At 36.8% G+C, this 26,812-nt stretch overlaps 1 protein-coding gene across 1 annotated transcript; it reads right to left on the reverse strand.

Moving 5' to 3' along the window:
• Positions 1–1,639: 1,639 nt before the first annotated feature.
• On the reverse strand, positions 1,640–4,447 carry LOC133817813 (6-phosphogluconate dehydrogenase, decarboxylating 2). Its single transcript, XM_062250416.1, has 2 exons — positions 4,235–4,447; positions 1,640–3,348 (listed from the first exon to the last, which is right to left on the reverse strand). The coding sequence occupies exon 2, from the start codon at positions 3,338–3,340 to the stop codon at positions 1,877–1,879; it is 1,464 nt and encodes a 487-aa protein (XP_062106400.1). The 5' UTR covers positions 3,341–3,348; positions 4,235–4,447; the 3' UTR covers positions 1,640–1,876.
• Between the last annotated feature and the right edge of the window lie 22,365 nt (positions 4,448–26,812).

Consider the following 26,812-nt stretch of genomic DNA (forward strand, 5'->3'; position numbering starts at 1 on the left):
AAAACCCTAATAATAATAATCTAGCCAATTCACAAAATTTAGTAACCAAATTTAAAATTTTAATAACTAGTTTCACAAAAGCCTAGTAATCAACGTCACAACTATAAGCATAATAATCGTTCCTTAAAAAGTTAGTAGCCGATTTTTCAAAATTGGTAACTAGATTTTTATAAGGTTAATAACTTGTTTTAAAGAAACCTAATAATCAATTATATATTAAAAAATACTATTGTGATTTGTCTTTTCTTTTCTTTTTTTTCAATCTCGTGGCAGGTGTGGTTCATGAGAACCTGTTATAAGCATTGATCTTTGGTTCCTAATGTCGTTGAATTGGTTGGCTGGTGCGCTAAATTTATTGATGAATTCAAGAGTTCAATGGCGTGTTCTAGCAATAATCATCACAAAGAGAAGGCCAAATGGATTCGTCCTGCTAGGATAGGAACGAATACAAAATCAATGTTGATAAACAGAGTAATTGCCTATAAATCAAAACTTTTTAAAAAAAAAAAATTCAGAAACATTTCCTAGTGTCACATTTGATTTTTATATTTACTATCTGATAAATGTTCACATACAGGAGTTTTTAATCATTTATAGTTGGGTTGTTTATAAGTGAAAGTAACATTTAGGTCAGTAGGTGTTGTTGGGGTGAATAAGTACAAAAGGGTCTTGGTATTGTCCATAATTACCTGAACTAACAAAGCAAGCAGTACCCTAAATATGGAAGATAACAGGCCCATATTATTATGGAGATGGTTAAAGTTCAGTCAATACCAGAGACCAATGACATATAAAACTTCCAGTGGCAATGTATACAGATTCCACTTGGAAAGGTGAGAACTGATTGTGGCAGCAATAAAGGATGAAAAGTTGATATTGTGCATAATTTTAGAACCAGTAACTAAGTATTTTTGTGAGCAAGAAATATGGATTGATGATCCGCTTAAATTGAGCGAGTGTGTCTACTTACAAGTATCATAAAGACCGAGTATAAAATTGCGTGTATACTAGCGGGAACATTCCAGAATGTGCCTTATGTACGAAAGAATATAATATTTACTCCATAATTTATTTTGAAATAAGAGATTGAGGGAATTGTATTCAAAGTGGTCAAAGCATGAATGGAAATAAGAAACTAATTGCCTTATTATTTGAATTTGAACTTAAGGGAAAGATCCCAACCTGCTGCAAAATTGTATTCAGATTTAAGGTTTGGAGAAAACTTAGGGAATTCAATTTTTCCTTCTCCAACTCTCTAAAATATTCTCTTACAATCTAACCTTCATCCCCCTACCAATTACCAATTTTACATTGTATTCTTTATCATTGTCGTGTTAAGATCGTTGGCGTTTGTTAGTGTTAACAGCTGAGTAGAATAAGTGCCGAGAAAAATAAGCTAAATTCTCCCATTTTAAAAACTTACCAATGATAATGTGTGATGTTTTAACAAGCTACGAACTAATTGTGGTGATAAATATAAACAAACACAAACTGAGATGAGATCATATCATATCATCACCAGAAAGCAGCTTAAGAAACTTGTTATTTTCATCTCCAAACATATCATAGCACAGAGGCATGCCCCATACAAAAAAGAAATATATATATATATATAGAGAGAGAGAGAGAGAGAGAGATCTTGTGGAGTCAAAAGTGGGGGAATGACTGAATTAACATGAACCTAAAGACAAATGACATTTTTAAAAAATAAAATTAAAAAGAACACACAAGGAAAACTTAGAAATAGAGCTAACAATAAAACAGAATTCAGAAAGATTACAAAATAAATTCTCTGCTCAGGGCATGAAATCAGCAGAATTTATTGAGAGAAAGGAAAAATCTCATTCAGCAGAATGCCTCCACCAAGAAAGGACTTTTAGTACTTAGACTGTCTAGCGATCTTGAACCATTCCGTATGGAAAGATCCTTCAACATCAGTTCTTTCATATGTATGGGCACCGAAATAATCTCGCTGGGCTTGGACCAAGTTAGCTGGCAACCTGTCCCTTCTGTAAGAATCAAAGTAAGCAAGACTAGAGGACATACCAGGGGTGCTAATACCAGAGTTGATGGCAAGACATACAACTCTTCTCCAGGCAGATTGCCTCTCAATGATCTCCTTTGCAAACTCCGGGTCCACAAGAAGGTTTGCGAGATCAGCATTTCTGTCATAGGCTTGCTTAATTCTATCCAAGAAAATGGCTCGAATGATGCAACCTCCCTTCCAAATCCTAGCCAATTCTCCCAACTTCAAATCCCAACCCTTTTCAACACTCTTTGCGCGGATCAGATTCATCCCTTGTGCGTAACTACAGATCTTGGATGCGTAAAGAGCTTGTCTCACATCATCAATCAACTTTGCCTTGTCCACCACTTGGTCAGTCAGCACATCACCAAAGCCACTGGCTTTAAAGACTTTGGCAGCTTCAACCCGCTCATCCTTTAACCCACTAAGAAATCTTGAATCCAAAGAAGCTGCAATTGTGGGAGCTGCAACTGATAGATCAGCAGCTTGTTGTACAGTCCATTTACCAGTACCCTTCATGCCTGTCTTGTCCAAAACCTTGTCAACCAAATAACCCTCTCCCTTGTCATCCTTAATTCCGAAAATATCTGCTGTGATCTCAATCAAGAAGCTGAGAAGCTCTCCCTTGTTCCATTCTGTGAACACATTGTGCAGTTCTTCATTTGACAATTTTCCAACGGATTTGAGAACATCATAAGCCTCTGCTATCAGCTGCATGTCACCATATTCAATACCATTGTGAACCATCTTAACAAAGTTACCAGAACCCCCTTTGCCAATGTAAGTCACACAAGGCCCACTGTCAACTTGAGCTGCCACCTTAAGAAGAATATCTTCTATGTAATTATAAGCCTCAATGGATCCTCCAGGCATAAGAGAGGGGCCATTTCGGGCACCCTCTTCGCCACCTGAAACCCCCATTCCAAGGTAAAGAAGACCCAATTCAGCCATGGCTTTCTCCCTCCTCTCAGTGTTTTCATACCATTCATTACCACCATCAATAATACAGTCACCTTTCTCCAAGTAAGCAGAGAGGGTCTTTATAGTCTGATCAACAGGTGCCCCAGCCTTGACAAGCATGATAACAACTCGAGGCTTTTGAATTGAGTTAACAAAAGATTCAGGGTCATGGAAGCCATATACAGGAAGGTCACCTTCTAGTTTTGCTCTTTCAACAGTCTCATCAACTTTGGAGGTAGTTCTGTTGTAAACAGAAATTGGAAATCCTTTTTCTGCAATGTTGAGTGCCAAGTTCTGGCCCATGACAGCCAAACCAGCAAGGCCTATTCGAGTAGGAGTTGAAGGGGGTGCCATATTTTTCCCTGCACATATTTTGAAATAGCTGTTATGACAACGTTTGTTATGGCTATAAAGAGATCTGAGAACCATTGACACTTGCAAAAATAATAAGATGATATCAAACAAAAGTCACATTTTCATGCCCATAAAAAATAGAGTTTTAAAGAGCCACAAAACGAATTGAAAATAGTGAGTCTCAACTAATATAATAAATCAATATGACAACATCTTGGTTTTTCACTAAAATAATAAATCTTTGTTTCCTACCAATGTTTTAACAGAACTTCACAAATCACAATCTTTAAGATGCAAAAAGTTCTAACAATTGCAAGGTAAACTAAAAGATCGGTAGGAATCATAAACAAAATTAGTGGACCTACACCCTTCATTAATGAATACTAAAAAATTAAAGTGGGTCAAGCCGTTTCTCTATCTGGAAGTCCAAATAATACAACATACTTGGCCAAAATTGAAACTTGTCAAAAGGTTGGTCAAAATAGACTATGTATTCCTGATGAAGCTAACATTCAAGGGAGATACACATCTGATAACCCAACCCAAAGGAAGTAAAAGATTGTCAAGTAATTTTAAAATAAAATAAATCATAAGGAAGAAAAGGACACGCAAATTGATTATAAATAAATAATGTTGAAGTGCTCAAACTCATCAAACTTACTACAATTACAAAGATCAGAGGCATCCCAGAAGTGTAGAGATCATCAAATTCAACAAAACAAATTGATTATAAATATATAAATAATGTTGAAGTGCTCAAACTCATCAACCTAAATACAATTACAAAGATCAGATGCATCCCAGAAGTGTAGAGATCATCAAATTCAACAAAGCAAACAAAACCCAGATGAGCAGAGATAAAATTAACAGACAAGAGAGCAAGAGAATCGATACCTGAAAGTGAGAAAGACAAAACTGAGATTTGGGGTTCGAATAGAATTGGGGAAGGGAGATCAATTAGATTAGAAGAGTAGTTGTTGGAGAATAGGCGAAGAAGATCTATATATAAAGGTTGAGACTTTAATTAAAACTCTGGGTCAAAGTTGGCCACCGTTGAGGCGTTGATGGGTTAGGTGTGGTGGTGGTGAGAACAAACACACCCAATACCATCATGATTCATGGTTGGTGAATTTTGCTATATGTATTAGAATAATATCTTTTTTTACTTTAATAATGATAATAATAATTGAGAAAGTGCTATTGAAATTATTATTATTGTTTTTATGTGAATTATAAATTAGGACAAATAAACATTTAGCCCCATCATTTCATGAGAGTTTTCATTTACCCTCTATATTTTGCTCTAATGTCCACTTGCCCCATTATTTACAAAATGAATTATCATTTGCTTCATTTTCATTTTAACCCATCACCAAAAAAGATAATTTTCCCACTTTTAATTTTTTTAATAATTAAAAAATAAATATATATATTACTCTTTAATTAAATCACCCTTAAAAAAAATTACCAATCCAACCTTTTATTTTTCTCTTTTTTGCTAATCTCTAGGACAATTCTTTTATAGGGCTTCACTTTAAGCCCTACCGGTAGGGCTTTCAGTGTTTCTCGACCCGTGAACAGTTTTCGGCGCGACTTTTTTTTATGACCGTGTATATTGTAGCTATTTAGAGCATCCTGCAAATTTTCAGAAAATTTCGAATAGTTTACAGTACCGAAAACTAGGTTCAAACATGTTACTTTCCACGCGCATAAAAAAAATTAGTCACGGTGCAACAATATATTTGAACCTAGTTTTTGGTACTGTAAACTATTCAGAATTTTCTGAAAATTTGCAGGATGCTCTAAATAGCTACAATATACACGGTCATTAAAAAAAATCGCGCCGAAAACTGTTCACGGGTTGTAAACACTGAGAGCCCTATCAGTAAAGCTTAAAATGAAGCCCCTATAAGAGAATTCACCCAATCTATATATATGAGCATGTATTTTATAAATTAATATATTATAATCATATATTATATTTTTCTTCTAAATTAATATATACGTATGTTAGTGAGTAATTTTTTTAAAACTAATATATATAAAGTCATTAATATATTTATATATATATATATATAAATTATGCTTATATATAGGGTTGTTGAGAATCCAATCTAATTATCTTGAACCAATCCAATTATAAAATATTGGATATTCAATTACAATTGGATTGGATTGAATTTGTAAAGTTGGATATTAATTGGATTGGATCGAATGACGAATGAGACTATGAAAATCGAACTAGGAACTGATCAAATCCAATTACAATTAAAAAAATTATATTCTTTTATATATCATATTAGTTATAAATATATTTAATTTTCTTATATTTTTTCTTAGTTTTTAACACTTTAGAGATGTTATTGTTATTGTTATTGTTATTGTTATTGTTATTGTTTCATGTTATGTTTATTATAGCACTGTAGTTATTAGTTTTGACACATTATTAATAAAAATTTAGTGAACTTAATATTGTAAACTTAATATTTCAAGGACTTAATGTGACAATTGTAAAGACTTAATTTAGTATTATTACTACATAATATCTAGTTTTTTGTATATTTTTTTACTTGTTAATTTCTTTAATATTAAAATTTAGGTTCAAAGATAAAATAATCGATCTAATCCAATTACAAATCCAATTACAATTGGATTGGATTGGATTTTTAGGCCAAATCGAATTGGATTGGATGAGATTTTCAACATCCAACATTTAATTGGATTTGATTAGTTACGAGTAAAAATGTTGGATCAGATAGAGTGAACATCCCTACTTATATATATTACTAAACAAAAATAGGATTAGAAAAGGAAAAAATGGGCAACTAATATATATATATATATATATAGAAGAATTATGTGGTAGGAGCATTAAAATAGGCGTACTAATGCACCCCATCGTGATTTAGGCCTGTGAATAGTTTTCGGTGAAATTTTTTTATGATCGTGTACATTGTAGTTATTTAGAGCATCCTGCAAATTTTTCAAAAAAATCAAAATAATTTACAGTACCGAACACAAAGTTCAAACAATTTGTTGCATGTGTGACTAATTTTTTTATGCACTTGAAAAATAACATGTTTGGACCTTGTTTTCGGCATTATAAATCATTCAAAATTTTCCAAAAATTTGCAGGATGCTCTAAATAACTATAATGTACATGGTCAAAAAAAATTGCACTGAAAATTGTTCACAAACCAAAAACACCAAAACGGTGTATATGTGCACCTCTTTTTGATGCTCCTACCATGGAAACACTCTATATATATAAATTCACCAATACACTATATTAATTAATTAATAAAATATATGTTCATATATATAGCTAAGCAAAAATAGAACAAAATATAAAAAGGTATTGGTAGTTTTCTTTAGTTGTGATGCAATTAAGAATTAACATATATATATTTATAGTTATTTTTTTAATTATTAAAAAAATAAAAGTGGGAAAATTATTTTTTGGGTGTGATCCGACATGAAAATGGGACAAATAATAACCTATTTTATAAATAATGGGACAAGTGGATACAAATGCAAAACATAGGGGTAAATGACAACTCTTAACAAATAATGAAGGCTATAGGGTTGTTTGTCCTATAAATTGTGATAAAGTCTTGACTTTTTCTTTTGTTGGCACTAGAGTTAGTAGAATAATAATGCTAGTATCTTTAAAAAAAATTTATAGTAACGATAGTAATTTTTTTTAAGAATTGGCCTACGTCTACTTAGTTATTTTTATTGTTGTTTGAGTGTAAGGATTAGAGAATTAGGGTGGAGCAGAGTCACCTGATTACATAAGAGCTATCTAAGTATATAAAATGAGCTCTCTAAGCCTTTTGCACTATTTCATGCCTCTTTTTTACTAGAATTCATTCTCCTTTTCCTTTTATTTATAATAAGGAGTTTGAGTTACATTCGACATGCGGGCCTTTATCCCTAAGCTTGGCCCAATCTCTAAAAACAGAGAATAAACATAAGCATGGCCTAAAGGTAGAAGATATAAGTAACACACAGGCTAACTCGATCGTATGCCTTGGTTAAGTTGAACCATCATCACTTGTGACTAGCATTTGGAGCTGTCACCAGCGACTAGCTTTGGGAAAGAGAGATTACAGAGAACCATAGGCGATATGGTCTTGCTGTTAGGGATCTACGAGCAGAGCTTGGGAAGGTTACCCTTCAACCAGAGCTTTGCAATCAGGCTTTGACATAAATGGATCTTGCACGATACTTCCTTGGGTGATTAACACAAGTAGCACCCAGGGCTATTGGAAAAGACAACTGCGACTAGCCTTGGTAGTGAAGGCTTGTGACTAGAACCTAGTAGCAGAGGCTTACAATTGGGAATGGCGATCAAAGCCCGAGTCTTTGACCAAGTGGACCCATCTTAGATCTTAGTCATCATTAATCTTTAACATGTCATCATGTCCAAAAATGGGTATAATATATATTTTTTTGACAAAAAAAAATGGGTACAACGTTTGGTATCACTCATAAAATTATATTATAATTAAAAAAATAAAAAATTCTATGAAACATAAAAATATATATACATATGTATTTCTTCAAAAATATTATTATTTAGTTGAAAATTATATAATGTTAGTTAAGAAATCTAATAAATAATAAATATAGGGGCACGATTTTTTTTTTAGTCAATAGTTTTATATATATTGAAAAATTTTAAAATGTGAAAAAGAAAAGAATTTCAAAATTTTATTATTTATTAAAAAAAATATGAGAAGAGAAAATAAAATATAGAGTAAATACTCATTTGGTATCCTGTGTTTTATCGTAATACAAACTTGGTATTCTATGTTTTCAATATTGCTCATCTGGTACCATGTAATTTGAAATCATACATACTTGGTACCTGGTACCAAATTTCGTCAATAAAATTTTGTCAATATTACCAAACTGCCTTCAATTATATGTATTTTAAATTCAAATTTAATTACTTGATTACATATAATTGATGGCAGTTTGGTCATATTGATAAAATTTTACTATCAAATTTGAGTTTATGGTACCAAGTATGTATGATTTCAGATTACAGGGTACCATATTAGAATTATTAAAAACATAGGGTGGCAAATGAGTATACCCTAAAATATATGCTAATGAACTACTCACTAATCCTATATTTGGTAGAGATGAAGGAAATTAGGATGGAATGAAAAAATACGAAGGAAAGAAAATTTATAAGATAGAAATGAAAGTTTGTTTCCACTATAGTTTTTTATGGAAAAAAACCTCATAGAAAGAGGAGATAGAAACAACAAGTCCATAAAACAACTAACAGAAAGCCTGAATAAGGCTGGCAACCATCTAAAAAACAAAAAAGCAAAACTAGAGTTCAAAAAAGAAAAACTAAACAACCCTCACTAAGTTAGTTCTACATCGTCTCGGAAGACATTACACGAAACACTACTATAGTGCATTTCTCTTGAATTGATATTACGGATAGCTCATTTGGCAAGATTATGTGTTGTGTAATTCCATCTGTGATGATTTTTATCCACCTCCCATTGAGCAAAGGAGTCAACTACTTCCTGGAACTTATTCTTGAGAATTTGGAGGTTATGAGAAAATCCTTGATTGTTGTGCTGAGTTAAAGCCTAGACAACATAGGAAGAGTCAGATTGAAAGATCAGCCACTTCCATTGGTTTGCCTAAGCCATTTCAGCGCCCCTGATCACTTCTAGCGCCTCGACCAACTCCGAGTTCGTCTGGTGAATAAGCTCTGTCACCATTCCCACCACTTCAACATTATGGTCCCTAGAGATTACTGCAATCATGGTTGATGAGTTTCGAGCAGCTACATCAGAGTTAATGAGAATCCATCCATCTGGTGGCGGACGCCATCCCTCAAACAGAAATGACATATCATTTCCCAGAAGGATGCTCCGATGTTCTTAGAACCTGCAGTTGATGTTCCTTCTGATCGCTTCAAACGCATTCTGCTTCTCGCCTGACAATACCAAATTGCTCTCCCTCCAAATTGTTTCCATCAAAACAGAGGCTCCCATGAGAAATTCTATAAAAGATAGATGTGTAGGTTTGTTTTGTTTATTTTTGAAGTGGTGCAGCCAATCAACCCACAACATACAATTGAACACAGACGTCCTGATTCCCCATAGAGTTGTAAACCAAAGCCTAGAGACCCAGCTTGTAACGTCCCAATTTTCCTAATAAGGCATAGTGCATTGATTAGGGGGTCAGGAAGGCAATAATTGAATTATTATGTGATTATATGCATGATTATATGAATTATGTGAGTTGTATTATAATATGACTGTATTTGCATGTTTAGGTGTATTAAGCATGCATGTGGCCTGTTTCTTATTAGAATGACATTTTCGTAATTTTGACCAGTTGAAGGCATATATGTATATGTGTGTGTTTTATGATTTAGACCGCATTATTATGTGGATATATTTGAGTTATTTGGCACAAGGCGATCCTAGGGAGAAATTTAGTGGTTTAGTCAAAACGGAGAGTAATACCCGGCTCGCGACAAGCCAAGGGGTATCTTGGGTGATCTGGAGAGTCATCGGAACTCATTGTAGCGTGAGTCGTATTTTGGAAGAAATAGTGATATTCTGGATTTAGCAGAATTATTTGGGGATATTTGGGTATAGAGCGGGATTAGATAGTGAAAATGACATTTTTGCCCTTGTAGGTTGTTGAGAGAGAGGTGGGTTGAGTGGGGGCATTTTGGTAATTTGGGACCATTCGAATATAAGGTTAAGGCTGAGTTCATTAACTCAGAAAACACAAACGTCTCTCTCTCTCTCTCTCTCCTTCTCTCTAAACTCGTTAGCGTTTTCGAAGGAAACTTGAGTTCTAGAGCTTGGATTCAAGCGAGATTAGAATCATAGCAATTCTAGGGAAGATTAAAAGTTGTATAGCTTGAGAATTTAGCTGAAAAATGAATTTATTAGAAGTAATTCGAGCTTTCAAAATTCCGAGTTTTGGTTTTTAAGTTTCTTAAGCTTTGCTTGAATTTTGTGATTTTGAGAGTGTTATGATTCAATTCGAGTTGGTTTTTGCTGCCTGTGATGTATTGATCATGTGTTGGTACTCAATTATGAGTTCGGCACAACTTTGGGGTGAATTTACGAGGTTTTGGCTCGGAGAGAAATGTTGAAAAACTGGGTTCGCAGGGTTGCGTCGCGGCACTGTTCTTGGAGCGTTGCGGTCTGCATGAACCCAGCAGCCAGAGCGGTTCCCTGAATCATCTTAACACCCCAGCGCATGGTGGGCTGTGCCGCAACACGTGTCCCTAGGGTTATAGGCCCTGAGCTCTCTGACTTGAGGGGCGCCGCGACCCTTTAGGGATGTGCCGTGGAGATAGTTGGGAAAGTTAGCCATAAGAGGTTTGTGAGTGCGAGGACTCAAACCTAAGGGCTCGGGAATGATTCTACTACCCGGTTTAGTAGAATTCGAGGTCCTAGAGATTAGGGCTCAGTCCGGAAGTCTTGTCTACTCGATATTGATGGGTATCTATTATTATGGTTGTGACTAGGATACCGCTAGGGCTTGGGATGGGATCGTGCTCAAGGGTTGTTTTTAATTAGCTTATGCTGGACCAGAGGTAAGAAAAATGCACCCAATACGTGATATATGTGATTAGGGCTTGGCCTGGTTGTTAAATATAGATATGATTAGGGATCGGGCCCCTGTGAATGAGCATGATTATTATTATGCATGTGATTGTTTGATTAAGTATGCTTGAATGCTCTGTATCTGGATAATTTTTAAATGATGTATGCTTGTGTTACATTATCTGATTGAGAAGGCTTGACTTATAAGTTAAGGACGACAATAGCACACTAAGCGCTGATCGAGACCATTGACTTATAAGTCAAGGGCGGCAATAGCATGTTGAGCGCTGGTCGAAAGCATTGACTTATAAGTGAAGTACGACAATAGCACGCGGAGCGCAGGCCGATATGGTTAGGCCTAATCTAGAGCGTAATATACGGTTGACTAACCCTATGGTCGCTTGGACAATAAAGCACTAGGTACGTTGGGCCAGCTCTAAGGCTAGTTATACAGAGGATAGGGCAACGACCCCAGGGTGACTCTATAGTCCCATATCGTAGGGCAATGGGCCCCGGTGTGACTTTATAGTCATTTATTTAGGGCAGCGGCCCCGGGGTAACTCTATTGTCACATATCTAGAGCAACGGGCGCTGGTGTGACACTATAGTCACTCAACTGAATAGAATGCATGCATCAGTAGGGTTATTACTGCTAGGCATTCTTATTATGTGTAACACCCTGGATAACCAAGATCGTTACACTGTATGTTTAAAATAGTGCAGGACTTGTTAACCAAGTCTTTCAAACGAAAATGTGATCCTATAGTCATAAACAGGTTAAGTTTAAAAGATTTTGATCATAAATAGTTAATTTTCATTAAAACTAATGTTTTGTACATGGGATCCCAAAAACAGGGTTTAAAGAATAGATTTAACAAAATTTTCAAAAGTTATATACAATTGAGGCCACTCTAATGGAAAAATACACATTTAAGGTTCCATCCCTGTACAATCGCTCGACTGTGGCGAACGATAAGCTGACAATGTACACCTCGCCCCCAAAGCCTCCAAGTCATGGTTGAAACATCTTACCCTTGCCATTACCTGTACCACGTAGCACCCGTGAGTCAAGGCCCAACAAGAAAACCATATAGCATAGCATAAAAAATCTAGACAATCAAATGATTTATAAGATATTAACTAGATATTTAGCAGGCCATAATAGGCACAAAATCAGTGACGACAAACAAAGAACATCAGTCTATCATCCATGTATTCAACAAGCCATCAGATTAATAATAGTAAACACATTCATAATCAATAGTTTAACATAGTCATTATACAATACTCAGGGTCGACACCCTTAGGCCGCACCCTCTATTTAAGCCACTGTCTCTGGCTCACTTAGGTCGAGCCCAGTGTTTAACCCACTAACTCCGGCCCGCTTAAGCCGAGCTCAGTGATTATTAAGTTGTCCTCAACTACCAATGGCTGAGCTGCGTCCTGTGCGCAAATATTAGTTTCAGCACTCTTAGGTCATTTATTTCATGCTCACATGGCATATCATAATCATACAATATCTGTATTCAAATATAGGGAACCATTAGTCCCATCACAGCCACACAAAAGGGTGCAGTTTTCTTACCTTTAATTCTGAGCGGAGAAGGTGAACTGGTTCCGAGCACGGTCCTTAGCTTCGAGCCTTGGCAATAAACCTAGTCACAAACCATAAATAGAACCCACATTATAATTCAATTTCGCAAACCAACTTTAGGGCCAATCCCAAGCTCTCGGGGAGTCCAATTCCACCAAACGGGGTGGCAGAATCGACCCCCGAGCCCCTGGACAACAACTTAACAAAGTACCCAAAAATCAGGTTATGGAGGTAGGGTAGCGCTACAACGCTACCAAAGAGGTGCTACTGCGCTACAGACAGAAACCTAAGCCCCCCAGAAACGCAGCCTAGCGTTGTAGCGCTCTCAACCTAGCGCTACAGCGCTAGCACCAGAAATGAAAATTTCTGGGTTTCTCCCTTCGAACTTTCTCGAGCCAAAGCTCCAAGAACTCACTCCAATCATCAATCAAACACAAAATTGAGTCCATAGACTACTATAGTTCACCCAAATCAACATAGAAACATCAAAGCTTAGCTAAAAACCTCACCAAACACATAAATCAAAACTGAGCTTTGAAGCTCAAGAACCCTAACTAAAAACCAGAAAACTTCTCAGAATATTGAAGAAATCTTACCTTAGAGAGGAATTCGACCCTAGGTTGCCTCCAATGCTATTCCAAGCTTTAATTCCTCAGATTCCCAGGCTTAATTTCTTAAAACTCCATCCCTAAATCTGAATTCAGAAATCAAACTCAACTAAAACTCAGCAAACTCAAAGGCCTGAAACCTTACCTCCATGGTAGCTAATCCTCCAATTCTTGAGTTTATACTCTCAGACTTCCCATCTGATTCTTGCCAACTTCCAGCCTCAATCCAAGCTTAGTTTCCTTCAACAAAACCAAAGCCCCAACACAAGAAGGAGTGAGAAAGAAAACGAAGTGATGAGGGAGAGAGAGCTGAGAGACTTTTCTTTCTTTCTTTTCTTTCCTTAGATAATTCTATATCTTTCTATATTGTTCTAACAAAACAGAGTATATCCTCCACAGCCAAATGACACACTTGCCCCTCTAACCATTTAAATCTCTCAAGGGTGCCCAAAGGGTAATTTGGTCATTTTGCTCCTAGTTCTCGCTAATTCCTCGAGTGTTCCTATTATTTACCACTTAAATCCCGTCATCCAATTAACTTCCAATTATTTACTCAATATCTAATAATTCCTAAATTATATTCTAAATTCCCGAAAATACCCCCAGGCTCCCCCGAGCTGGGTATTAATCCCCGCTGTGACTATTTCGCCAATTCACTCACTAGGACCATCCCGAGCCACATGCTGCAAATATATCCACATAATAATGTGGTCTCAACAATTATCACATATAATTACATTTTATGCCCTCTACGGGCCAAAATTACAAATATGCCCTTGAAAGCTAAACAGGGCCCACATGCACATTTAATACTCATAAACATGCATTTAATCATATCCATATAATCATATACTCATGCATGCCACAAAATCATGCATTTAGTCATTTATTCACATAAATAACAATTATGCCATCCCGCCACACTAATCAAGGCCCTTAAGCCTTATTAGTAATTTTGGGTCGTTACATTATGATTCTATAATATGTTATTTATTGTTTATGAGCATGTTTAAGTTTTCTTGTGGAGCCTCGGCTCATGGGTGCTTTGTGGTGCAGGTAATGGGAAAGGGGAGCTGGACCAGCCATGAGTTGGAGAGCTTTAGTGGCGACGTGTACATATGCGGCTGCTTGATTACCATGGCCGGGGTTTCTTAGAAGAACTAGGGACAAACCCTATTTTTCCGCTTAGATCGACTTGTTGTAACTTTTGATTTGTAATTAACCTTTTAAATGTTATTTTGGAATCCCATGTATGAAACTAAACATTTTAATGAAATGGAGATTCCTTTTGACCACAAATTTTAATCCTAAACCGTTAATCACGTTTAGTTACACATTTATGGTCAAGAGACTCGTTTAGAGAGTCTAGAACTATTTCAAATACACAATGTGACGGTCTTGACCTTCTGGGGCATTAAACAACTGCATTTCCAGAACAAGTGCAATGAATCCTCCACCTCCCTCTCACAAAGCAAACATTTATGGCTACTCTCCATTTGGAGAAACCACAATCTAGATCTAGTCTTGAGATTGTGAGTAAGAATGTTCCATCAAAAATATTTAAATCTACTATAAAGCTTAGAACCCCAGATCCATTTCCAAATGTTGTCCTAGTTAGAAGTTGTATCCGAGAGCCCCCTTGCAATTCTATATGTTGATCTGATCGATAATGTTCCATCTTTCTCAAAGTTCTAGCTCCAAGAATCCTGGCAAGGGAAGTTGTTGGCAATTTTCTTGACACCTTGTTTTAAACCATAGCCTTAGTTTAGGAAAATCCCAGCTGCCATTAACGATAAAGTTCTCTACCAGGCTTAAACCATTGTAAGCTTCCAATTTTGGCAACAACTTTGGATTCTCACCTGGGACCCAATTGTCAAACCAAATCGAAGTAGAACATCCATCATCAATCCTCATGCAGCAGCCCGTTGCTACTATGCTCCTAACTTTTAGGATGGCCTCCCAATGAATAAATTTTGAAGATCGGCTTTGCAACTCCATGAATTCCTACCCTATAACATATTTTGGCTCGATTACTTTATTCCACAAGTTCAAGTGGCCACACAACATATACTAACCTCGCTTAGCAAGAAACTCCTTGTTCAAAGCTGAGGCTGTTAGGAAAAATAGTTTTTGTCTCAATGGAAATGGTAAGAAAATACAACTCTATGCAATATATTACAAATAAATAATGATTGATTAAAAAGAGTTACAACTCTATACCTGAAAATACGAATAAACATGGAAGAAGAAGAAGAAGAGAATAATTAATAATACAACTCTAAGCAAAAGATTACAAGTAAAGTAAAGGTATTTGAAACAAAAGAAAAGAAGACTACAACTCTAAACAAAGGTTACAAGTAAATAGAACAAGAGAATAAGAAGAAAAGCAATAGTGTAAAAATTAAGAACAAAAACAAAAGTAACTCTCACTTACACAACCTAAGTGAAGAGTGTTGGGGATCACCAACTTGAACAAGGTTTAAAACCTTTGTCCAAAAGCTTATTCCCCCTAACTCAAGCCCTAAGGGATCTCTCTCAGATATTGAAAATTCTTTCTGGAATTATTAAGCCTCAAGATGTTTCTAGCCAAGTGCTCTAATGGATAGAAATGTTGTGTATTTCAAGTGAGCTATAGGCTTCTATTTATAGAGTTTAGAGACACCTTTTGAATTTCAAATTTCACCAACCCCCATGGTTGTTACCAATGATTAATTGGATTATTATGGAATTAAAATGAGATTTGGGAGTTATTTGGGTTTTTTGAGCCGTTCAACAAAGATTGAAAAAACTGAAAAATTGGTCAGAAATACAACCGCGGCCACTGACCAATTTCAGCACTTGAAAATGTGATGTTTTTCCAAATGGTTTCAAACCCTCCCAAATGATTTTGTAACCCCCAAAACACATTATTGGAGTTAAAAGCATATCTCTAACAGCCATTCACATGTGGCTATTATGAAATTCATCTCAATATTGTGTAACACCAAATTTACACAATAAAGGGTAGTATTTGGAAGTTACAAATATGTTACATATTTGGATATTTCTCATATATCTAAATATTGTAACTCTCTATTATATGTTATAATATGTGACACTCTTTGTCACATTTATTTAATCTAAAACATTATATTATAATATAATATAATATTACATTATATTATAAAATAATATAACATTCACCCACTAGATTAAATAATTATCTATTGTAACAATTATTTAATCAATCATTATATTTTTAAAATATAACAAATCCACCACTTGATTAAATAAGAACCCTCTCTTATAGGAGTCATTGCATTAGTGCATAAAGCAAAGTGTTTTTCAAATTGAACTTTACTATAGTGTAATCATCACCAAATTTGTCGAAAATTTGGTTGCACTAGGCATTGAACCATCTTTTCATGATAACAAATTGGTGATAACACACACACCTTTGCGATGTTCACTTGAGACCTCTATGTCTCGCTTTGCACCGTTAATGGCCATGTGCACTTTCTATTCATGGACGTTCTTGAGAATACTCCCAATTCTCATGAGAGGCGGCACCACCCCTAGGTCCATATAGGTAGAATTCTTACAGTATTTTGTTACCAAAAATACTTGTCTTCACAAGACTGAATTCTATTAAAAAACCTTTTGGTTTAAACCCTCAACTTGGTAACTCACAAGTACTCAATATCTGATGGACCCAAAACGGGTATGTTTAAAAATTTATAAATCGCAAGCGCACGAATCGTTCATAAAGAATAGTGATCGTGTAAGCAAGGATGTCGAACCCAAAGGAGTTGTCTAAAATTGAAAAGAGAAAACTATTTTAAATCAAAAGTAATAAATTCTAACCTAGTTCCAAAGATTGATGAAATTTTTAATATTATGAACATAAAATAAAAGATTGAAAAATAAAGCTATTTAAGAGAATAAAAATAAAGCAATAATGAGTTGAAAATAAGTGTTAAAAGAAAAGACTATTAAGATACTAGAATCCACAAAATGTAAGTTTAATAATATTTATTAGTATATTGATTCCCAAGTTTTAGTGATAGTTAAAATAATTTAAACTATCATTTTCCAAAAATATTTATAATTTTAAGCACAAATTTCTTATAAAAAGATAGGATTTTTCTTCACGTTTCAAAATTATAATTTCAAAGCATTTAGTGTAAATCAATCTAATGACATAACAAATAAATCAATGAACATTATTTATAAGGCAAAGCATAATATTTTTGTTTTAAGCATGGATGTGTACAATTTAATGACACATCTTACACAACGAATATTATGTTTATGCACTAATGAAGAACAAAGTGTAAAATGTGCTAACAATCCAAAATACATGATATTTAAGATGAAAGAAGATATTTGAAGAAGAAAATTCCATAAACTTTGTTGCACAAAATGGGAAATCAACATACAAAATAAATACTATCTAGTTACAAATTGTTTCATCACCACCTTAATAATCTTAAAAAGATTAGAAACACATAACAAGAATAGCAAATACAAACTAAAAATTACAAACATAAATAGGAAAATTTGGAGGAGAAACCCCCAAATTTTACCTCTAAAAATACATAGAAAATAACCAAAATGAAGAAGAAGATGAAGAGAATGGAGAGGTTTTGAAATGTGTAGAAATTATGGTATAGTAACCTCCCTCTCCAATGGACACCACAAATCCCTTATTTATAGCCAAAAATGATGATTAAACTAATCAATTCAAATTAATTAAATTGATTAAATTAATTGAATTAATTATAATATGGCAAATAGGGATAAATTATAGGGTGTAATAATTATGTTTTGGGGTAAAATATGTAGAAAGTGTGGTAAAAATTGGCATTTTTGTCATAGGGGACAAATGGTACAAAAGCATTTTTTGTTGGGCTCAAGACACATTTTTTTCTTTTGCTTTGGATGGGCTGGCGGCAGGCTTTGGATGGGCTTGTGATGCCAAGCGTTGAGGCTAGGTGATAGCCGAATGATGGTGAGGCGGGGAGTGCTTCGGTGTGGTGAGGCTGATACGTGGAGGTGCATGAGCTGAAGGATATATGTTGATGGTTGAAGGGGCTTCGTGGGCCAAGGAGATGGGCCTGCTTTTGGTGGGCTTTAAGCTTTTCAAAAATGCCATAATATCCTTATTTCTTTCAGTTTTAATTCTTGAAAATGCCACCTTTCCTCCATTTTTCTTTCTTTTTAAGAGCATAAATTCCCTACAAAATAAATATAAAATAAATCATAATACAATATTTTCAACTATAAAATAAATCAATTTAATTCTTTGAAAATATTAATTATAACTTAATTTATATTTTACATTTAATTTCAATAATACAACATTTTTTTACCACTAAACAAAACAATAATTCAAATAATTAAACTACAATATATTACAACAAAATAACTATAAAAACACACAAAAATATATAAAATCAAAATAAGACTAATAAATTCAAAATTACTTAAAAACTTAATAAATCAATTAAAAACTCAAGAATTAAGCAACAATTAGCACATAAAAAGTGGTAAAATAACTCTATTTTGTAGAGTTATCAATATCTCAGATGAGACTTGTTTTGAGTACAACTAATATTCACTTGATTGACTTGTTGTTACCTATTGAACCTAACACATGTTGAATAACTAGTGTTAAGATAGGTTACTGTTAACCGAGATTTTCGGCAACTATATTAATGAATGATAGGTATTAGTAATGATAATGAAAATGGAAGATCGACACGAGGTTTTTACGTGGTTGGGGCGTTAACTAGCCTTAGTCCACGAGTCCATATATTAGAGCTAGAAGAAGCTTTTACAATGGAGTTTTCTAACTATATCTGAACAGAGTTTCCGCCTTCTTTTTTCCTCTCTCCTTTTTCATGTTGTTCTACAGCTTATATTTATAAGCTGAGGGGAACATCGGGTCTGGGCCGGATCTGACCCAGGCCCATCAGAGGAATGTCTATAGGGGCTTTTCTAGTGGAGGCCCAATACAAAAAGATATACAATGCACAAAATTCAAACCAGCTAAGGCCCAATTAGTTGACCTAAGACACAAGCCTTCGCCCGACAAAACGGTACTTTGGCTCTGATCACTTCGAGTCACGAGGCTGATTCAGGAGACAAGACCGGTCAGGGTACTTGGCTGCGCAGTCCTGACACATCAGTGGACAATCCCAATGCGGCCTTTTTTGCAAGCGAAAAGTGGGGGACAATGCCCACGCGAACTGAGGCGGTTTCAGGATCCTGGGCGCCTGGCCCTTCAACTGGGGAGGAGACGATCCAGGTCCGTTTACCTTTGGCCCGCTACATTCACCTCGAGCCCGGACCATTCCAGGCTCCGGGACATGGACGCGTAGGTCCGCGACGTTCCAGGCGCTCCGGATATCGCCGGGACAGTCCAAGCTGAAGATGAACCCGGAGGGACGTCCCGGACCCTTCCAAACGGGCCCAATCTGGAGTTCCTGGGCCAGGCCCAAATGCCGAGTCGGTCCCCTGACCGTGGGCCAGGGCGAAGGCCCAAAGCCCTTCCAGGAAATGGGGATAACAGTTACCATCAATCGTGAATCTCTTTAGGGAGTTTAAGTCCCATCCCTCAGATGATGTAGCCACTAAATCCCTCGTTAATGGCTTAGTGAAAGGATCCACCAGATTTTTACTTGTTCTCACATAGGATATTGAGATGACTCCTCTTTGAATCAATTCTCTTACATATCCATGTCTTAGACTAATGTGTCTAGACTTCCCATTGTACACTCCGCTGTATGCTCTAGCCAATGTCGCTTGGCTATCACAATGTATCAATATAGTGGATACATTCTCTTTGATTAGGGGTATCTCTATCAACATACCCTTAACCATTCGGCCTCTTTGCCGGTAGCAGCCAGAGCTATAAACTCTGCTTCCATAGTGGCATGAGATATACAGGTTTGTTTCTTGGAACCCCAAGAAATTGCACCTCCACCAAGTGTAAATACCCAACCAGTTGTGGACAAGTTGTCCCCAAGATTGGATATCCAACTTGCATCTGTATATCCTTCTAAGATTGAAGGAAATTTGGAGTAGTGAAGGCTTAGTCCTTTGGTTTTCTTGAGATAACCTAGGACTCTTCCAATCACCTTCCAGTGATCCACACTTGGATTACTTGTAAACCTACTAAGTTTACTTACCACAAATGCTATATCAGGTCTAGTACATTGGGCAACGTACATTAGACTCCCTATAGCACTAGCGTACTCCAATTGAGCCACTGCTCTTCCTTCATTCTTCTCTAGTTTTACACTATGATCGAATGGATTATTGGCATCTTTAACCTTGAGATGGTTAAATTTGTTCAATACTTTCTCAACATAGTGGGCTTGACCCAACGCAAAACCCCCACCATGTTTCTTTACTTTGATACCAAGTATGGTGTCAACTTCTCCAAGATCTTTCATCTTGAAGGTTGATGATAGAAACCTCTTCATTTCTTCTATCCCTTTCATGCTATCACTTAGAATAAGCATGTCATCCACATATAAGCAAACAATGATCACATATCCCTTACAAGTTTTGGAATACAAACACTTGTCTCCATTTTTATGTCTAAACCCATTAGACATGATGGCTTGATCAAATTTCGCATGCCATTGCTTAGGAGTTTGTTTCAATCCATATAAGGATTTTGCAAGTCTACATACTTTATGTTCATATTTTGGTAGGACAAACCCTTCGGGTTGTTCCATATAGACCTCCTCATTGAGGTCACCATTAAGGAATGTCGTTTTGACATCCATTTGATGAACATACAAGTTGTGTATAGAAGCTAAAGCAAACAAAATTCTTATAGAAGTTAATCTTGCAACAGGCGCATAGGTATCAAAATAATCGATACCCTCTTTTTGACTAAACCCTTTAGCTACTAATCTAGCTTTATAGGTTTGAATAGTGCCATCAGTGTGGTATTTTCTCCTAAATACCCACTTACACCCAATTGGCTTAGACCCCGGTGGGAGGTCTACCAATTCCCAAGTGTTGTTGGAAAGAATGGAATCCATCTCATCATTGATGGCTTCTTTCCAAAATGCACTATCTCTTGATTGCATAGCTTCTCTATAAGTCTTAGGATCATCCTCAACGAGAAGTACAATAGAAATTTTCTTAATGTCTTCCTCTCTATTTCCTTCTACCATGTAGAACGAAATTCATTGAGAATCTATCTCATCCACTTCTAGACTTTTATGATTTTTAAGTCTTTGACTTCTTCTAAGTTCAAAGGGTTGCTTTACATTCTTTTGAGAATTCCCCACTTGAGAATCAACTTTGGATGTAGAAGCTTGAGAATTGTTCTCATATAACAAATTCTCCTTTAGAGATGTTGAAGCTTGAGAATTGTTGTCACATAACATATTCTCAAAAAATTCAACTTCTCTAGATTCAATCACAATATTAGACTCTAAGTCTAATAGCCTATAAGCTTTACTATTATTGGCATAACAAAAAAAATCACACTTTATGGCTCTTGAACCTAACTTTGTTTTATTAGGTTTGTTTTTCTTGCAATATGCAAGACACCCTCACACTTTGAAGTACCCTATGTTGGGTTTTCTTCCTTTCCATAACTCATATGGAGATATCTCATTTTTCTTCATCGGTATTCGATTAAGAATGTGACAAGCGGTTAATAACGCTTCACCCCGTAAGTTGAAATTCAACTTAGAAAACACCAACATAGAATTTATCATCTCTAGATAAGTCATATTTTTCCTTTCGGCAACACCATTGTGTTGTGGTGTATAAGGTGCAGTGCACTCATGAATTATACCATTTTCTTCACAAAATATATTGAATTCATTAGAGAAGTACTCTCCCCCTCTATCACTTCTTAGCACCTTAATCTTTTTATTTAGTTGATTTTCAACTTCTAATTTATACAATTTAAAAGCATCAAAAGTTTTATCTTTATGCTTTAAAAGAAACACATAGGTATATCTACTAAAATCATCTATAAAAGTAAGAAAATACATTTTACCACCTCTAGTTAAAACACCATTTAATTCACAAAGATCACTGTGGATTAAATCTAGTAAATTAGATAATCTTTCTACACTAGGAAATGGTTTCTTAATCAATTTTGCCTTAACACATGTTTCACATTTACCATAGTTTTTAATATTGCATGCAATCATACCAAATTTTACTACTCTTTTCATGGTTGAAAAACCTATATGCGATAGTCTAAGATGCCACAAAATAAAGAATCATACTCAACAATATAAGCGGAATTAAGATTTTTATTGATAACATTGAAAGTTACATCATTGGTGCACAATTTAACCATACCCTCACAAGAGTACCATTTTCCCAAAAATATATTTGATTTGGTAAGTATAAGTTTACCGGACTCAAAAATGACTTTAATGTCGGGCTTGCCAAGCAAATCACCACTTACCAAGTTTCTACTCATTACGGGAACATAAAGTACATTCACTAATGTAACTTTCTTGCCGGAGGTGAAAAAGACTTCAATGGTACCTTTGCCAAGTACCTTGGATTTGCCCTCATTGCCCATTTGAATCTCATGGTTGCCCTTTGACTCTTCAAAGGTCTTGAACAATGATTTGTCATAGGTGACATGGACGGTGGCACATGTATCATACCACCACCCTTTCACCTTGCCTTGGACCGCATTCACCTCACTAAGGGTAACAACTATGTTTTCCTCATGAGTTGCATTCAACTTAGGTTCTTGTTGGTCTTTTCTATGCCTACACTCTCTAGCATAGTGACCCTTTTTTCCACACACAAAGCAAGGACCTTTCTCACCCTTAAACTTGTTTGGGTTGGTTTTTGGACCTAAAGGCTTCTCGTTACCCTTTTTCTCTTTGTTTTTGGGATGTTTTGGTTGTGACACCGCATTTTCTTTGAAAGTCTCTCCATTAGACCCCTCCACAAGTTTATCTCTACATATCGATTCCTCCTCGATTCGAATATGATTTTGGGTTTCCTCCAAAGAATAATCCTCATTTTTATGAAGGATTCTTTTCCTATAGCTCTTCCAAGTTGGTGGTAATTTAGCCAATATAGTACCAACTTGAAAGGCCTCGGGAAGCTCAATCTTTAACACTTTCAATTTGTTAACAATTATTTTCAATTCATGTATTTGAGGAAGAATAGGTTTATCTCCAAAAAATTTGAAATCAAAGTATTGAGATATCAAAAACTTTTTGGCACCTTCCTTTTCCGCCTTGAACTTTGTCTCAAGTGCATCCCATATCTTCTTGGCCGATTTGGTCTCGGTGTAGAGGTCATAGAGCTATCGGAAAGGGCGTTGAGGATATGACCCCTACAAAGGAGATTGTCCTCCTCCCTCTTCATTCTTTTCTCCACCTCCTCGGGAGTGTCTTTGTCGGATGGCGTTGGGAGAGGTTCTAGAGTGGATTCTAGAATGTAGACGATTTTGAAAGTGGTCAAAAGAAACCTCACCTTGTCTTGCCATCTAGTGAAATTGGACCCATCAAACCTATCTGTTGACCCAAGATTTGGCCAACTGACACGGAGTCAGAATATGCTTGATATGAATGATTATGTAGAGAAGAATGTAATGACGAAAAGTAATAAAAACACTATATTTTTATAGTGGTTCGGCCCCAGGATCTGGTAATAACCTACGTCCACTTAGATTGTTATTGATATGAGAACCAAATGAGTGATCAAAGAACAAGGGTTCAATGAGTTTCACTAACCTCTCAAGAACAATACAATATCACTAGGAGAATTACTTTAGTCTCAAATGATTCAAAAGCCAAAAGTTCCTTCCTTGAGCTATCTTTTGCTATTTATAGGCTCAAGGGGGATTACAAAAGATTGTTACAGATATTCTTTCCTGAATAATCGAATACTCAGGAGATTGTGTGAGTTAAATTCGGGATTTACAAAGATCTTCTCATTAATGTTGTTTTGTATGCGGAACTACCGACCAGACTGGTCGCAGGTAAGACTAGGCTGCTTACTGCTTCTAATGCGTCTTCTGGTCGATACTCTAGCAGATCTTTTCCAGGTGTCAGCCACGTGTCCAGGGATCACTTGCCACGTCATCAATGCTAATTTTTTGGATAACATTTGTCCCCCCAAGTTTATTTATCACGAGCAATAAATAAACTTTTGAACGAACGACTCTTCGGTAACCCCGCCTTACGTGTCAGAACCCTTCGTGTGTTCTTGGAAAAAGTAACCTACTTCCGTCTAATCACGTCTTTTCGGTTCCCCAGAAATAATTCGACGGCCATTCCGCTTCCCCATACTTCGAAAAAGGGAAACTGATGATTACACCTTTTTAATGCCACAGACAAACTTATATAATACCTTCGAAATCTTCCTTTTCTTTTTACGCACGCCATTGTCTTCACAAGAAACCCTAAAAGCCAGAGCTTTAATCGTCCCCGGAGACCGTTTCTTCTGTACTTCCAAGGCTCAGACCGAGAGTTCCTTGATCTCCGAAGGCCCTTTTTCCATCTCCACGATCATTTTCTTGGTAAGTTTTCGAATTCTTACGCTTCAAATTTTCGTGGTGCATGCTTCTGTATGTTGACTGTATGAGTTTACCTGTTTCTGGTTCGAGATGCTTGTGAGTAGAATGTTTTGTAGGCAAGAAAGGGTTACGAGTTAGTTTAATAGTCAGGATCATACTTTTAGGACGTAAGATCGAAGTAAAAATTCGATCTTTAGGCTAGTTGGAAAATAGGTTTTTCCCGCCCTAAGGGGAGTTGAAAAAGCTTTCTTGAAAAACTTTTTACTTTCACCCTTTGATCCGTCTTTCAAATTGTTCGTATGGAACACTTAGCTTTTTGTTAGAATGCTGTTGTATAAAAGCTTGGCATTTATACTCGACCAGCGTCATTCTAAGAAGCCTTTGAAATTTCTTTATCCTTACCTCCCCATTCTTCTGTTTGCAGACATTGATGCCAGATTTGTGGGGAGGTGAACGGCCCATCGACGACGACCTTCTCGCCCAACTGCTCGAGGGCGAAGAACAACCGGCCGACCGAGTTCACGAGATTCCCTTCTCACGATCCTCCACTAGACCTCTTCCTTCTCCTCCTCAAATGGCCTGTTCCAAATCCGTAGGCAAGAAAAGACCTGAGTCTGAAAACAGTCCAAACCTTCCTCCCCAGCCTGATTCGCAGGCTAGGGCTCCCTCGACCAGTGGTCGAGAAAATCCTATTCCTGACCCTAATATCCAAACCAGGGCCCGCCCTCGCCATCAGAATTTGCCTGATGTCGAGTGGTATACTTCTCCGACCAGCTCAGTGACCATGCGGATGGTTGCTAACTACTTCAGGAAATACCCTCTTACAGGGGTTTCCATTACAATTCCTGCCGCAGACCAAAGGGCTAACCTCCCTGGGGGCGTATATAGTGCCTGGTCTCGGTATCACTTAGAGGCGGGGGCTTACCTCCCTCTACATCCTTTTTATGAGGGGGTGGCCAATTATTTCGGTGTCTCCCCTTTCCAAATTACTCCAAATGGATATAGAATGCTGGCCGCACTCTATATCTTGTATAAACTCAAGAAATGGCCAGAACCTACCCCTCATGAGGTCAACTATCTTTTTGACCTTAAATCCAACCCGCAACAATATGGAACGGGTTTCTTCCACTTCTGTCACCAGGAGACCAACCGGACGTTCCTGAGTGACACCACGCATATATCGAACGTGGGGCAGTACAGTAAGGAGTACTTCCTTACACCGGACATAACCAGCAACAACCTGGCCTTCGCTCGAGGAGGTAACTGCCTGCCTTTGACTGGTCGATACTTTTAATCAAGGTGTCTCCTTTCATTTTTCTCAAACTGTAATCTGTCTTTCAGGCCCATGGTTACGTCCGACCCCAACACCAGACATGGTGTTGAGGTCCAATAGACTGGCCAGGATGACAGACGCAGAAAAAAGCGTCAAGTCCCTGGTTACCGATGAAAACTTGAGGCTGTCTGGCCTCCTGGCTCCTCGCCATGAAACGAGAGGGTCCATGGTAGACGATGCCACTGCTGAGGGGGTTCCCGAGCAGCAACCTCCTGCGTCCCCTCCTCGGAGGAGGCCAACGGAGGTTACAATTAGGGAGCCCACGAGCAATCCTTCCGCAAAAAGGCCTTCTGCTCCCCAAGGCAAGGGGAAACAAAAGCCAAAGAGCCAGTTGTGGACTTGGGGGAATCTTCTGATGAGAACGGTAAAATTATTTTACTTTTAAATAGTTTGCCAATTCCCTGTCATTTGTTTGACGGGGAAGGCAACTTTACATATACTCCAAATTTAGGGCCAGAGTTCTTCATGCCAGATAATGAGTGTATGACTAATAGAGTCAATAGTATACCGACCAGTAGTTGTAGCTCGGGTACTAACTTTGTGACCTTCTTTTTCGTTTTGATAGATAGTCTTCATCTGCTCTTATCTTTACCCTTTTGCATGCTTTTTCTCATGTGCAGATATGGCCACTCCCAACGTCTTCGATTTATACAATGCTGAGGAGGAAGAAGAAGTTCCTCAGCTCCGAAGGAAGTCATCGCGGAGACAAACTGGCGAAACAAGCCAGAGACCGGCCAAGAAAAGTCGAACAGAGGACCCTCCCAGGGACATGCCAGCTGGGCAAACTTCTATTCATCCTTCGTCCCCTGCCGAGAAAG

Source organism: Humulus lupulus, chromosome 2, assembly GCF_963169125.1.
Source record: "Humulus lupulus chromosome 2, drHumLupu1.1, whole genome shotgun sequence".
In the NCBI taxonomy this organism is placed as follows: Eukaryota; Viridiplantae; Streptophyta; class Magnoliopsida; order Rosales; family Cannabaceae; genus Humulus; species Humulus lupulus.

Bases quoted from the DNA above. Each gene is read 5' to 3' on its own strand.
- LOC133817813 (XM_062250416.1), bottom strand. From the start codon at position 3,340: ATGGCACCCCCTTCAACTCCTACTCGAATAGGCCTTGCTGGTTTGGCT.